The 15749-nt window shown below is 40.0% G+C and overlaps 1 protein-coding gene across 17 annotated transcripts in view; it reads right to left on the reverse strand.

The window, feature by feature from the left end:
• Nucleotides 1-15749, reverse strand: part of DENND1A (DENN domain containing 1A) — a 476985-nt gene that overhangs the window by 404466 nt on the left and 56770 nt on the right. For 2 of the 17 annotated variants that reach the window (XM_084797941.1, XM_084797950.1), the window contains exon 1: nucleotides 5126-5161. The exons of the other annotated variants lie outside the window; for them this stretch is intronic. In XM_084797941.1, coding sequence (XP_084654067.1) covers nucleotides 5126-5146 — 21 coding nt within the window. In that variant the 5' untranslated portion in view covers nucleotides 5147-5161. Of the gene's footprint in view, nucleotides 1-5125; nucleotides 5162-15749 lie in introns of those variants that run through there. 17 annotated transcript variants of the gene reach the window in all.

Raw genomic sequence — 15749 nt, forward strand, 5'->3', positions numbered from 1 at the left:
AAACTAAAGCTTTACATTTATCATCATAAACTTAACCTCTCACAAAGACTTTGGGAATGAATAAACTGTAGACAATTACTTTGTCAGAATGTAAACAGGGGCCTACTGCCCAGTTACCAAGAGTCCTGGTGGCCACCCAAAGCTTCTTGAGCACAACCTTTACTCCTAATTCCTATGACCTACCTTTCTGGTCTTCAGAACTCCCACAAATTCTGTCTGTTAAACTCCACTTACAGCATTCTAGGCCTTCTCTAGGCTGACTCTCCCAACTTTTCAGAATTCTGACCACATACCTTACAAAGACTCTGAACCATAGGGTCAGGTAGTCATAACAATATCACTTCTTCAGGACCAATTTTCTGTGATAGCCTTCTGTCACTATAACAAAATTCTTAATGTAAACAATTCACAACTTAAAAGGTAGATTTTGGTTCATGTTTCATTTCAAAGGTTCCAGTTTATGGTTTTGTGGATGACTCCTTGGCCATGGGCCTATGGTGGGCAGAACATCATGGCAGTAAGAACTCTGTGGTAGAGGACAGGTACAGGAAGACAAAAGGAGGATGGGGACAAGGTATGTCTTTTCAGGGAATGCCCCGGTGACCTACTTCCTCCAAATCAGCCTACTCTCAAGTTTCTACTACTTCTCAAAATACTAAACCACTGAATGTATGGTTCCAGTGTTGAGCTCAGAATCTTCATGATCCAATCACTACCCAATGACTATATCTCCCAGTTGGGCACCGAGGTTTCATTCAATACCTGAGTCTTTGGGGTGACCCTTCATATTCAAACTGTGCCCATTTCAGATCATGACAAGGTAGCAATGCAGGCAACACCTCTAAAAAATGTCAGCTTTTCAAAAAAAAAAAGTTTTCACTGGGCTAAAGCATTTCTTAGATTAAAAAGTATACCTTTCAATAATTAGTATAGTGTACCTAAATGAGCTGCTTCCTAGATATTTTCATGGAAAACATGTAAATACACATGATCACTTTTAGAAAGTGGCTCATGTTGTCTAGGAAGAGAAACCCTAGAAAAAACACTCTGAAGGGCTGGAGAGATGGCTCAGCAGTTAAGAGCACTGACTGCTCTTCTAGAGGTCATGAGTTCAACTCCCAGCAACCACATAGTGGGTGACAACCATCTGTAGTGTGGTCAGATGCCCTCTTCTGGTCTGTAGGTATACATGCAGGAAAAATACTGTAAAATAAATAAATAAATAAATAAATCTTTAAAATAAAAAAACACTCTGAAATAATAACTAATTCAGCAAAACAGCCTACAAATCAATTTTTGAGTTGTTATGCTGTCTGGACTTATGCCTGATCATTCTCAGCTGAGGAATCAACATTTCCTGTTGCTCTTAACAGATGACAAGTAGTGAACTTTGACCTCAGCTCTCAGACAACTCTTCCACCCTGAACTGATTGATGATACTCCTCTACAGCCTCTGCAAAGAGCTACTGTACATGATTAGGTAAGAGGACTAAATAAAATAAAAAATAAAATTCAAGATGCTCAGAATCAAAACAACAAACAAGCAAGCCACTGATTTAATCAATGGAAGCAACTGATTAACTGTCTGATCACTTTCTCTCCCCTATTTGGTCTCTTGTGTCTTCAATGTAGGTAGTTGGATGGTCCTGGGAATTGCCACTGCCCAGTGGTAATAAACATAGCAGATGGGAAATAGAAGGTAATAAACTGTCATGGTTAATCTTGGTTGTCAATTTGACTAGATCTGGAATCAAATAAGAGACAAATCTCTGGACACATCTGTGAGGTATTTTCTTAATTAGGTTAATTGAAGTGGGAAGACTTATCTTAAATATAAGTGTCATCTTCCAGTATCAGGCCAGATACAGGGTCTGAGAGAAAAGCTATTGCTTTTTGCCTGCTTGTTTTCACATCTTGTTTGTAAGTTCATCTACACTGCTGTTGCCTCTGCAACTTCTGCTGACAGCTCCACTGACATCAGAACCCAGCTTCTTCCACCAACACGATCTCCAAAAATCCTCCAGGCTCAACAGTACCAGAGTGGGGCTGCTACAGCATTGAGCCTCAGATTGAGCTACTGCTGGACTCTAAGCCTCTCCTGCCTGAATGCAACCACTGCTGGACTATCCAGACCATACCATGAAAACCAATCTAATAAATCCTCTATTAAAAGATATTCATTCTATCGTTCCTGTTCCTCTAGAGAACCCTGATTAATACATGAAGGAATGCTTAATATAATCTCAATCTCTTTTTTACCTTGCTATGAAAAACAAGGGTAAGTACCTAGAGACACTCAAAAAGCTCTTGCAACCATAGAGTGACAGGTAAAAATCCCTTTAATATGTCAGTTATAACCTGCAGTTCTCTGTAAATGAGACTTTCAATGGTCTTACAAATTGGTACTAATATCACATTACTAATGGAGACACACCAAACTCCACTGAATGAGAATTCTCTAAAATAGAAATATCTTTAGATGTCTCTTTTTATATTAGGTTTATTAACTTGAGATTGGGGACATGCATGGCACAGGTGTAGAGGTCATAGGACAACTTTCAGGAATTGCTACTCTTTTCTTTTCCTTCTACCATATGGGTCTCAGAGGTCAAACTCAGATCATCAGACTTAGGAGCAAGACCTTAACTCACTGAGCCATCTTGCCAGCCAAAATGTCCCCTTATTTAGCCAGCTACCTATTAGGAAAGCTAACCTGTATGGAAGAATTCAAACAACAAGATTCTAAGACAAAGGGTATCTAACAAAGTGTTTCAAAATGGCAATACCAGAAGACAAGGTTAGACAGAAAACATAAGAGGTCTAGAAGAGGTGGCATTTTATCTGAGTTTCAGTGGATAATGAAAGTAAAGCAGAAGATAACAGGAAAAAGAAAAATAAGGGGACAAAGAGCCTGAAGTGACTGAACTGGAGCACAAGGCCAACAACAGGATAGGAGAGATGAGAGGTCAGCTAGGTCACAATGGGCCTTGAGCTCCACACTAAGAAGTATTATGCGAATTATCGGGGTTAAGCAGAGGGATAGCATAATTACATCTATTTCAAATACACTCTGAAAGCGTGGTAGAAGAGGCATCTAGACAAAGGAAGCTAATTAAGTGGCAGTTGTTAAAAGAAGAATAGGGAAGGCCAACACTAAAGTAAAAACAATGAAGTTGTGCATTAAAAGAAAAAAAGTCGAGGAAATTAATTTCTCCTCCTCTTCCTACTAGTCGTTTAGAGTGGAGTACAGACAGTGTTTACATAAGAAGTCCCAACATGGAGAAGCATCCAAGGAGTATAAGGAGGCTTCCTGTGCTCAGGCAGCAATCTAATATTGAGTGTTCCAGAGCTTGAGAATGACAAAGTGTCTACCCAGGAGAGTGATCCAGGATAGAGAATCAAAGCCCAAACAAGAAGTGACATCTCCAAGAACAGCTAGCAGACATGGGGTTTCAAAGTAATCTGAGTAAAACATGCACATTAAAGCTACCCCAGGGTGAAGTGTCACAGAATCTGAACAGGGAGTTTCATACAGAGAACACCTGAATGTCATATCTCAAGTAAGAGAGGCAGGATCAAGCTGGAAAATGTAGATGTCCAAATGCACATCATCTACTCCTTATCTCTCTCCAACCAAGATAGCCTAGGAAGGGCCACATCCCAGCAGCAAACAGGACCCTTAGCTTCATTTTCCACTAAAAGGAATTAAAGCTTCTTGAAGAAATGACAGGTTTTGAGGTTAACGAAAAGGTAATCAAATAGCAATTGTGCCAAAAAGCAAAAAAGTACATTCAAAGAATAACAAGGACAGATAAAAAGAGCACAATTCCCTAAACCAGCAGTTCTCAACCTATGGGTCATGTCTCCTTTGATGGTCAAACAACCCTTTCACAGGGGTTGCACATCAGATAGCCTATATATCAGATATTTACATTATGAATCATAACAATATCAAAATTACAGTTATGAAGTAGCAACAAAAATGATTTTATGGCTGGGGACCACCACAACATGAGGAATTGAAATTAAAGGGTTAGAAAGGTTAAGAACCACATTCTAAACACTGGCTCCTGCTGACCAAAACCAGAACAAACTGAGTACTGCAATTTACTCAAACAATAACTTGAACAACTCAACAAGTGACCTGAATTGAAAGGAAAACATTGAATCTAAAGCCCAATAAATAAAACTTAATGAGAAACACTGTGTGTGTGTGTGTGTGTGTGTGTGTGTGTGTGTGTGTTTTACATTCTATTTTGAGATACCAGTGGGGCATGCAGAAACAGTTGCTGACAGGGCCAAGGTCTGGGAGTCTAGCAACTGTCAGGCCTGTAGGTGAAATAAACCCACAGGTAACCAAGCTCTCACCATAAACAATCTAATGGCTTACAAAAGTGTGTTTAGGTAAAAAGATAGCAGATAAAGACCCACAAATAAAACAGAAGAGTAGGGACAAAGGAAGGACGTGAGAAGAAGCAGCTAGCAGGCAGCAATATATAAAACAGTGCACAGTAACAACAGCATACCAAGCAACCTTCTATAACTCCCACAGAACATGTGGCCCTGAAGGGACAATGTGCACTGAACAGAGTCTAGACATTACATCTAAACATCCACCTCATGGTATTTTCCTTTGCTACCAATGACTAACAATATAAACCTGGCAATTTCTTTATGAAATAAAACAAGGGCATAGCATTTTCTATCTTCTATCACAGAAAGTGTATATATCAATATTACATAAATGAAACAGTTCTGGTGTTCTCCCAATTATAAAAATGTACTGGTGTTTATGAGTGGTTTTTTCTTCACCTACAGAACATGGATTAAGTAAATACTCTAAACAATAGTAGTATTTGCAAGGAGTTTATAGTAGTTTGAAAACAGTTTTATCTACTATGTATTATTTCACTCAGTCTTCATACCATTCTAATAAGTAAGCAGAGAACAGGCCTAAATTCACAGGTTAGCAAACAGGTTACAAGAAGATATAGTACTAAGCAAATTTTCACACCTAATATGCACAAGAATTGACTAGAACCCCAGTTTTCTTATTCCACAGTCCACTTATTCCTTTATTCATCCACTGTGGAGGTCTGAATAGGTATCACCTTCAGAGACTCACGTGTTTAAATGATTGGCCCATCGGGAATGGCACTATTAGAAGGTACAGCCTTGTTGGTGGAAGCGTATCACTGTGTAGTCAGGCTTTGAGGTCTTATATATGCTCAAGCTATGCCCAGTGTGGACACAGTCCCCTTCTGCTGGCTGCAAATCAAGATGTAGAATTTTCAGCTCCTTCTCCAGCACCATGTTTGCCTGCATGCTGCTATGCTTCTTGCCATGACAATAACTGACTAAACCTCTGAAACTATAAGCCAGCCCCAATTAAATATTTTCCTTTATAAGAGTTGCCTTGGTTATGGTGTTTCCTCACAGCAAGAGGAACCCTAAGATATCCACTAACTCAGATATTTATTGAGTACTTCTCAGAAAACACTACCCAATATCTTACAGTGTTGCTGTGAAGATTAAATAATAGAGCACAGTATGAAATACATACAAACAGTAACAATTTTAAAAGCATCAACACTACACTCCCCATCTCAAAGACATTAGCCTCTCTTACATCTTCCAAATGCAATGTGTAAGTAGAATACATACACAAAATTTGGTTGGAAACACATTATTTGGTGAAACTGTGATGGCTGACATCACAGACATATTAGGGAATGGATCGTGGAAGACTTTTTGACAAGCTGGGCATTAGCCTGAGTGATAAGACCACAGAAAGGAGGGAAGACATGTTTTCAGCTATGTGTTTCAAAGACTGAACACATGATACCATTACGCATAGATCAGAAGATGCAAAAAGGCCAGATTGTAGGCTATGGGACCTAGTAAGTAAAGAGAAGATGTATACAGGAGTGAGGTGAGAGAAGCCACTTCATTCATACTTTTTCTACTGGGCAGCTTTATGCGGTCTCTCTCTGATATCTATCGAAACTGAGGCAATCTTATAAGCACCTTGGAAGAAACAAATACTAACCAACAACAATGCTCTATGGCAGTGGTTCTCAACCTGTGGGTCATGACCCCCTTAGGATTTAAACAACCTTTTCACGGGGACTGCATATTAGATACCCTGCATATCAGATATTTATATTACAATTCATAACAATAGCAAAATTATAATTATGAAGTAGCAATACAAATTTACAGTTGGGATGAGCACAACACGAGGAACTGTTTTAAAGAGTCACAGCATTAGGAAGGACAACTGAAGAATTCAGTCTCATCCCCTGACCTTTGGTTCTACATGGGAATAAATAACACAGTGTAATTACTATTCTTATTTATCTATAGGGAGCCTACTTTAAAGTCATTAGTTCATAGTTTCTCTTAATCTGAATAATTCTAAGTAATTAAAGTTTTTACCAGTTACAAAATTCTCTACAGTGCGATAGAACCTCAGACTTCAGATGGTTTATGCTCTAAGCAAAAACTAACACTCATTAACAAGATTACCTGTTATGAATAAATAAATACAAACTGTTTGCAAAGTTTGTAAGTGGGTAAAAGAGGATAAAAGTAAAACTTGCCACTCAACACAAACCTTATTTCCTAGCCTGCAGAGATGGAGTAATCCCTTCTTTGCTATGGCTTCTGGTCTCCCCACTTCGCAGCCTGATAAACATTTATACTCCACTTTCTGCAGCTCAGCCTCAACTGTATCTGCCCATAGAGTTAAAGAGCAGTGTTTGAGCACATGCCTGCATCCTCTGCCTCACGGCGACACACTACACTGAGTCTCAAAATGTACCAGGCTGTGACAGCTGTAAGTACTGAAATCTCAAGATGGCCCTTCTGTGGAAAACATATTCATTACAGTTACAAGAAGCTCTTAGTCTTTGGTAAAAGCTCAATTAATTTATGGAAGCATGAAGAGTCTACAAAGGGTATCAGTAATCCTACTGAAAAGGAGAAAGAGTTTTATCTGGCCCAAAACTGCAATGTTCATGTCTAATTTGATATAAGAGTCAGACCACAGACTGACAACCTTTGGAGGGAGACCCTAATAGCAGTCCAGTTCTAAGCTTTTCACCCCACTTTCAGGCTAAAATCCCACACAAGTCCCTTGACTGAGGTCTATATAGTCTATTCTGCCACCTTCATTTCTTTAAGAAAACTTCTCCCTCAAATATTCTAGTCTCTATTTGGCAGTTAATTTCGGGCTGCAGTTAAAAGGCAGTAGCTGTCAGTCAGATCTCTCCCCCAGCCCCCTCCTGAGAAGAAAAACTGACAGATCACAGGAGCTTTCTTTTGTAAACCAATTCTGGAACTTTCATGCTTCTTATTTGTTAGGTTAAAGGTTAAATTGCTGACCTGTGCCCTCCTGCTTAGCGGCCTTCCCCTTTTTCTGTAAAGCTTTATTTTGGTGCTGTATTTACATGGATTAGTCCCTTTTCACGCTAAGAAGGAATCTGTTCACAGCCAAAGCCTTAGTTCTGGTTGTACAAAAAGCAGCCACAATTATTCACCACCAGACAATGACCATATTGTGGATTTACAAAAAACCCACCCCAGCCAGGGAAAGATCTGTTCTTGCTGCACAAAACAATAGAAGAAAAATCTTATCAAGCATTCAAGAGAAAGCAAACAAAGCAAGCCCACTGTGAACTTGATGAAGATGTCAAGCTCCTTTAAAACATATATATATAAAACTCAACAAAGAAGGGTTTTCTTGTAAAATCTTGGGAGTGAGACTTTTTCTACTCTGAGTTTCCCTTTCTGGTTAAACACAGTCAGGAGCAGCAGACATTGACAGCCAAGACCAATAAATGCTGCCATTTTCTAAGCACACTTACAAACACTTTTTTACATGCACAATGCAGGGAGGCTTTCTTCTCCAAATATGTCCAGTGCAAATGCCAGGCAAAGCGTTTTCAACCAAGTACTGCACTACACAGACCCTTTTCAACAAAGCACAATTTTTGTCTCAATCTCTAAGAAACACAGGCTACTCTCCCCAGCTCTAACTTATAAATACTTAATTTTTAATTTTTTTAAAAGAACTTTGAGATCCTGGACACACTGTAGTTCTAACACTAGGGAAGCTGAGGCAGAAAGACTATGACATACATAGAAATACTGGATTTAATGAAACTATAGCTCCAGCAAGTGTGATGTCAAGTAGCATTCATGCCACGTGTCTTCGCATAGGTTGAATGTCATTCCCTCACCACAAAAGCAAACCTTCACCAGGAACAACTTATAGCTAGAAGGTGAGGCCCTCACAGCTGCTTCCCAAGTCCAGTCCTGGGTCTGAGCCGTAGCAGTCTAGCAAAACATGACAGCAGGTACAAAGACTTTTCTCCCATCATCAGGTCTTTAGGTAAGTGCCTTCTATTCTCTTTAGACTAACATGATCTAAATCCTCCATGAGTAGAAATATTCCTCAGATAAAATAAAGAGAAGCAAACATTAAGTGTAGCCTAATAATTATTATGATATAACTGTTTTTAAAGTATTACTACTTTGTTAAGTTTTGATTTACTTTAGTTTTATTTTATGTATGTGGGTGTTTTGCCTGCATGTATGTATGTCTGTGTACCCCTTGCATGCCTGATGGCCCGAGAAGACCAAAGAGGGTGTCAGAACCCTCCAGGACTACAACTGTCTGGAGTTATAGATAGATATGAGCCGCCATGTGGTTGCTTAGAATCGAACCCAGGTCCTCTGCAAGAGCAGCCAGGGTTGATCCATGTCTCCAGCTCCCAAATATTGCTACTTTAATTTATTTTCATAATACTTTTTTGCTTTGCTTTGTCTCACTTGGCAGACAAAATGGCTCAGTGGATAAAGACATTTGTCACCAAACCTGACCCCCAGAACCACATGGTGGAAGGAAGATGTCCTCTGACCTCCACACTCACATGATGGCATGCATGCAAGCACACACAAATGTACATGCAAATAAATCAATGGTTTTTTTTTTAAAGGGCTCACATAAAAGTTTGCTATGGATTTGGACTGGAGAAAACACAGTCATGTGTAATATGGCTTACCTTTGTATGTCTCCTTCAGCCTTCTTTCTACTCAGCTAACTTCCTCTTCACCTGCCCACTTCCCTCCCTAACAGCAACGACAAAATTTGGCCGAAAAAATGTCAATAAAATTTGTCTTTTATCACAGAACTTGATAAGGAATAACAGGGAACCACTTGCTGAGACTAAAGCTCTTCTGCAAATAGTGATAAGATGGTCTCATGGTAAACATTAGGTCTAACTCTTCTTCATGTGAACAGCACCAACAACAGCTACTTAACACAGGGATAGTCAAGCTTAGAAATGGGACTTGATGTAGATGATTATACTCTACCACTTTTTCAAACTTTCTGCAATATTTTGTCTTTTGTAGCATTTTTTAATGGAGTAGCAAGTACACTTATGCTAAAACATACAATTTTGGCCAGTGCCCCTACTGAGAAGACAGCAGGCAATTAAGTATTTCCATATATAGCCAAGGTGCAGGGTCCCAGAAGTTTATTTACTTCCGAATTAGAAAATTTATGGTCCCAAGAAAATTAAGGTGGCACTACAAGGACGCAAACACAAAGTAGGAAGTACTTAAACTCCTTACCAACTTCTAGGACAAGATTAGGGCACAAGCTACACTGAGAGGCGATTCAAATGGAAATGCTCGGCTGCCTCTCTAACAATGATAAACTCCCTCAGAGTTAATAGTTTCTCCCTGAGAGATTCATCTTGCTTTTCAACCTAGAGGTATATTTTGGAGAAAAGGAAGAAACACATGGTGGGGCTTAGAGAAAAACCTTTTAAATTCTTTGTCATAAAAGCTGCAGAGTAAACTACATTTCCTCTACTAATCCTTCAGACACTTGTTAAGCTCCAGTATGCTGACAACTTTGCCACTGCAATCACATTTTAGTTTCTAACAACTTAAAAAAAAAAAAAAACTTGGTTGTACTAAATTGTATTACAATCTTCCTTGAGCCCAGTGAGAATTTACACTGCCTTCACAAACTGTTGAAAGAGGCACTTCCTGAGGAGAAATAACTTTTGGTACCTTGTATACCAAACTAAATTTACAAACCCAGGATAAACACACACACACACACACACACACACACACACACACACACACTCTCTCTCTCTCTCTCTCTCTCTCTCTCTCTCTCTCTCTCTCTCTCTCTCCCCTTCCCCCCCCCCTCTTTCTCCCCCTTCCCCCAACCCCCACTAACTTTGAGTTCAAACTACGGAAAACTTTTTAATTGAGTATATGGGGGGGGGGGTTTAAACAGTTTTTCCATGCCATTGGAAATATATGAGAACAAAAACCCTTGAAACCAAGAGTTTCAAACCTGCATAATCCTTCAAGCTGTGAAAAATGATACAGTTTTACTTTCGTGTCAAGAGACTGAAGATGAAGAACAATGATTTCATCTGACAAGGGAGGAAAGGAAACTAACTAGGCACTGTGAATCACTTACTTAGTGCCCTACTGCATCTTCAGGCAGCCCTACAAGACAACACTACCAAATTTATCTTTGCAAAGAGAAACTCACTAGCTGTAGAGCTTTAATTCAGATACAAGTCACTACTTTGCTACAGGATAGGACAGGGAAACAGCTTTTAGTGACACAAATTCCCATGATGCCAGACCACCAGGCTGTTTCCCAGAGGTAGCAGAAACAGTGGAGGGCTGGGTAAATGCCTCATTGTCCTCTGGAAAGTCTGATGGACGTGTATTAAACAGAAGGAAAAGGCATTCCTCTCCTGGTAGGACAAATGTAAGCATGCCTGCCTTTAAACTTTTTTCCTGAGCACATCTGCTCATAGAAAAGGCAGAATAATGTCTTCTAGAAAAACTGCTAGAAAAAAACTCACAGAACTCATGTTTCACATGGACACCCTCCCTCCCTAGACCTTGTCATTAAAAAAGAGAATATAATAAATAGAGTAGCCATTCAGCCTACTGGAAATGAAATATTTATCAACAGTAAAACTTCAACAGCTCACAGAACTCTCCAGAGCTCTCCTTCTTCAGTCAGAATGATATGTCCTGAGTCTCTACTATGTGCAGAGCACTGCTCTGGATGCTGTGTATATACTGGTAACACAAACAAAACAATCTGCACTAAAGAACTGACATTCTCAGACTGTGGCCAGAACGCAAAGAGTCACTCCTTCCATCAAAACCTGATTGAACGGCATATGTAATTAATAAAAACAAATACATATTGCTTCACAGTTCTGCAAATGTTTTCCCCTTTAGTCTTAGTTCAGGTCTCTATTGCTGTGATAAGACACTATTACCATAAGCAACCTGGGAAGAAAGAGGTTTATTTCACTTGCACTTTCACATCACAGTCCATCACTGAAGGCAGTCGGGGCAGAAACTAGAAACAGGAACTGAGAGGCAGGTACTAAAGCAGAGACCATGGAGAAATGCTCCTTACTGGTTTGCTCGTCAGGGCTTGCTATGCTTGATTTCTTCAAGAGTCCAGAACCACCTGCCCAGGGATGGAACCGCCCACAGTGAGCTGTCCACATCAACCATCAATCAAGAAAATGCCTCACAGACTTGCCTACAGGCCAATCCTATGTAGACATTTTCTCAATTAGGATTCCCTCTTTACAGGATGCCAGCACATCCTGCCAGAACTCATCTAGAACAGTACCCACAATGTTATTAATTACAATAAATATTGTCAAATGGATAAATTGTAGTGTGTATGTGTATGAGTATATATTCACATGAGTGTCTATATTAGACAGGCATTTATATGCACGTGCAGATGTTCTTTGTCAGGCACCACTCATCTTGTATTATTAGAAGCAGGATCTCTCATTGGGCTAGAATTCGTTAATATGGCTAGGCTGGCCGCCAGTGAGTACCAGAGACGCATTTGTCTCCACCTCACAAGGATTACAAGTACTTAAAACCATGATCAGACGCTCTTATGTGAGTTCTAGGCATTACTGGTCCTAGAGCTATCTCCCCAGGTCCTGTGATCGATTTTAAAAAGTCTTCCAAAACAAGGGAATGTGTAGCAGTGGTTAGTTTTCTAAGATTTACATTTATAAGAGAGACTCCCTCTTAGGCAGAGATAGAAAGAGAGCCATGACTAGCTAGATAACAAAGGTGGTGAATTTCCAAAAGAGCCAGTTTCATAGCCACCCTCCTGACTTGAGACAAAAACCCTACAACTTAAAACAAAAGCCTTGTTGGCTTTTATCTCCCACCTGCAGGCCCCTGCTGATGGACAAGTTCAAGGTTGGTTCAGGACCTGCCATAAAACAGCTGCTGGCCAATCAGTGCCCTATCTGTCTTGAAACTGACCAACCCTACACAAGGGGAGGAGGATGCCTCAGAAGAGAATGGCTCCTTCAGCTTTTAGTGTTTCTACTCTGCCAGGCTGCTGCATATGTGTGTGTTTGCTTACAGTCAAGAAATGCTTCACCTCCTGTCTCATGGTGCTTGAGATTTCTCTGCTGCTACCTGTTGCACTTGAGGTTTTTGTCTTTTAATTTTTTTAACTGGCAGAGAAAATGAACCTGATCAAGACCACCTAGACAGCATCATTTAGCTGAGTACTGATTCTGCAGCAAATTCAGAGAGGTCCAAATAATCACCCCCATCTCCATTCAAGAAGGAAAAACTGGGACAACTTGTTCCAGAGTCTACCCCAGGAATAAAGATCCTTTTACAAGCCTAAAATGATCGTGTTGGGGCCTTTAAAGGCAAGAAAGAAGCCTGCTAAAACCTCCCCAAAACCTTAGCCCTGGAACTGCTTAGCCATCCCAAAGCCAAGCCTACAAGGGTGGAGAAGCGGAGGCCACCACAGGACCAGGTGATGTTTTCTTAGCTCAGACCCCTAGCCAAATCCAACACACTCCGCCATAATGAGAAGTGTTCTGCCATATGTTTTGCGGGGATTTTCTCATAATTAATCCTCAGAAAAAATACTGTGAGATACTGTCATCATGTCCATTTTAGTCTACGGAACTAAAGCAGTGAGAGGTTCTTAACCTTCCCAGTGCTGCAACCCTAAATACAGTTCCTTATGCTGTGTGTTGACCACCCGCCCCCAGCCACACAGCCATAAAATTAATTTTGTTGCTTCTTCATTAACTGTAATTTTGCTAGTGTTATGAATTGTAATGCAAATTTCTGATATTCAGGACATCTGATATGTGCCCCCGTGAAAGGGTCATTCAACATCCCCAAGAGGCTGTAGTCTATAGGCTGAGAACTGCAGAACTAGACTGAGCTTAAGTCATTTATTCAAAATCAAATAGAACATACTAGATTAAACCCAGCCAATCTCCTCTAGAAACCACATTCTCAATCAGGTTTCACCAACAATATTCCTGTGGGCCTTTGCAGGAAGGGGTCTTCTATTAACCAAAATATTTAAGTAGGAAGAGAGACCTACTTTGCTGATTTTCAACTTCATTGGGGACTATGAGAAAAACTATTTCTTCATTTCAGCCTTATAGAAAATCTTTCCAAATATTCATGTCACTTTTTCCTTCTTAAGTATACCCAAATAAACTAATAGAAATTTCCACTGATATCCAAGAAGCTAATTCCATCATTCCGAGTATCAGTGATCATTACTTCTGGGGAATAAAACTGGGCTAAACATACACCAATTAAAAACCACATTCTAGAAATGGACTCTATTTTATTTTTTGGTTTTTCAAGGCAGGGTTTCTCTGTGTAACCTTGGCTGGCTTGGACTCACTTTATAGACCAGGCTGGCTTGGAACTCACAGAGATTCACCTGCCTCTGCCTTCCCGAGTGCTGGGATTACAGGCATGCATCACAGCACCCAGCCAGAAATGAACTATTTTAGTAAGTCTCTGATAGTAGTTTATTTTCTTGGCTTCTGGGTCTTCTCATAGGTACAGAGTGTGAATAAGAACACTGGTGATAAAGGCTTGACCACACAGTTCTTGTTAAAGTTTAAACATGACTCATAAATGAAAAGAAAAATATACAGGTTGATAATTATAAATATTATAAACAGAACTCAGAATTAGTCCTCTGTTTTCTGAAAAAAAAATTTGTCAACCTTTCACACAATAATTACTATTCTAATATTTGAACTCTTTCAAAAAATTTATCAAAAGGAAGGTTTAATCTCTTCATCACAACTGCTGAAGGTTGGTTGGTTATTTTTGATGTGTGGAGGTTTTTTGTTTAGTTTTTACTTATGTTTTTAATTAGATATGGCAAATTAAGTCACTACAAGAATATCTAGTTTATACTAGTTTCCATGATAGACATTTTAGTACAAATTATCTCTAATTTAAAAAAAAAAAAAAAGGAGGCCCACCCACCACCAACAGGAGAAAGGCAAGCAGAAAATAGCCAGAGGCCTGCCGGCTAGGCACCACTACAATGAACAACTATGTGGCAGAGATGTGGGAGAGAAAGAGAAATGGAGCAGTTTGTGAACTATGAAGAGAGACAGAACTGGAGACACAGGGCTGGTGAGGCATAATAGCTTTGATGTGAGTAGCCTGTGTTGCCACCTGAGGCCATGGTGATATTCAGGCCCATGTTGCCACTAAGGGTCATGTCTGATCCATAGCCCTACCACAGCAGGGGTTTGTGTTGCTGTCTTTGCTACCATCTGGGGCCTTGTTGATGTCCGAGGGCTAAGCTGAGCTGGCCCAGTCCCTCACCTGTGCAGCATGGGAGAGCTACTCCAGCCGATTGTGACAGTCAGGTGGGTTGGCAACATCCCTCGCCTAGACAGTGCTGGAGACCTGGCCCTGATAGCATGAGTGTGGGAGCACTAGCAGGCTGACCAACTCAGGTAGCATCCAGACCCTTATCAGGGCTTTGAGTTGGTCCACTGCAACATCTACCCCCTCTTGTGAAGAGACTGGTCCTGCAGAACAAAAGCTACACAAATGGCACAGGAATACAAAAGGATATTTGAAAAGAGTCCTAATGAGGAAACAATATTGATGGTGTAGCGGTAGCCAGAGGCCTTGAACCAGACCTATGACTCATTGCAATGAACATTCACAAAGTAACACTGCTTGGGCAAAAGGGTGTACTATAAACCATAGCTTCCATGGCAAGATGGGTTTTTTGCTGTTTTGTTTTGTTCTGGGAGGGAGGTTTCAAGGGTGGAGGGCAGATATGGAGAGAATGGGATATGAATGGGATTGGAATACATGATGTAAAATTAACAAAGAATCAATAAAAAGTTTAAAAAAAAAGCATGTCAAGCAGAGAGATGTAAGTTCCATTTAAATGATGACAATCTAGTATTCAGTTTAAACAACTTTCTCAGTGTCAAACAATCGGTGAAGGGCAAAGAAATCTGAACTCAAGACTTGTGATTTCAAAACCTACACAGTTCCTTTAACATTGTTTTTGGTAGAATATCCCCAAAGTTTTTTAACACCACTTTTAAATAAAGACAGTATTTGATTTGCATCTATTCTCTCTTCAAATGAGGCTCATGATAGCAAAAATTTCTAAGTAAGAACAGATTAAAAAGGGGGGGGGGGGGGAAGACCTAGATCTAGGGAGCAACTTATTAAAGCCTCCTGCTGGGCAAAGGAGACTCCTGGTGATCTCTTCAGTAAGGCTTGCTGCTTCTAATCAAAGCCTTGAGCAGACTGTGTTTAACATAAATGCAAAATACATTGTGAAATAGTACCAGAAGTTCAAAGGCGAGAATATCATCACTTCCTAA

Source organism: Acomys minous (assembly GCF_964271855.1).
Source record: "Acomys minous genome assembly, chromosome: 10".
Lineage (NCBI taxonomy): Eukaryota > Metazoa > Chordata > Mammalia > Rodentia > Muridae > Acomys > Acomys minous.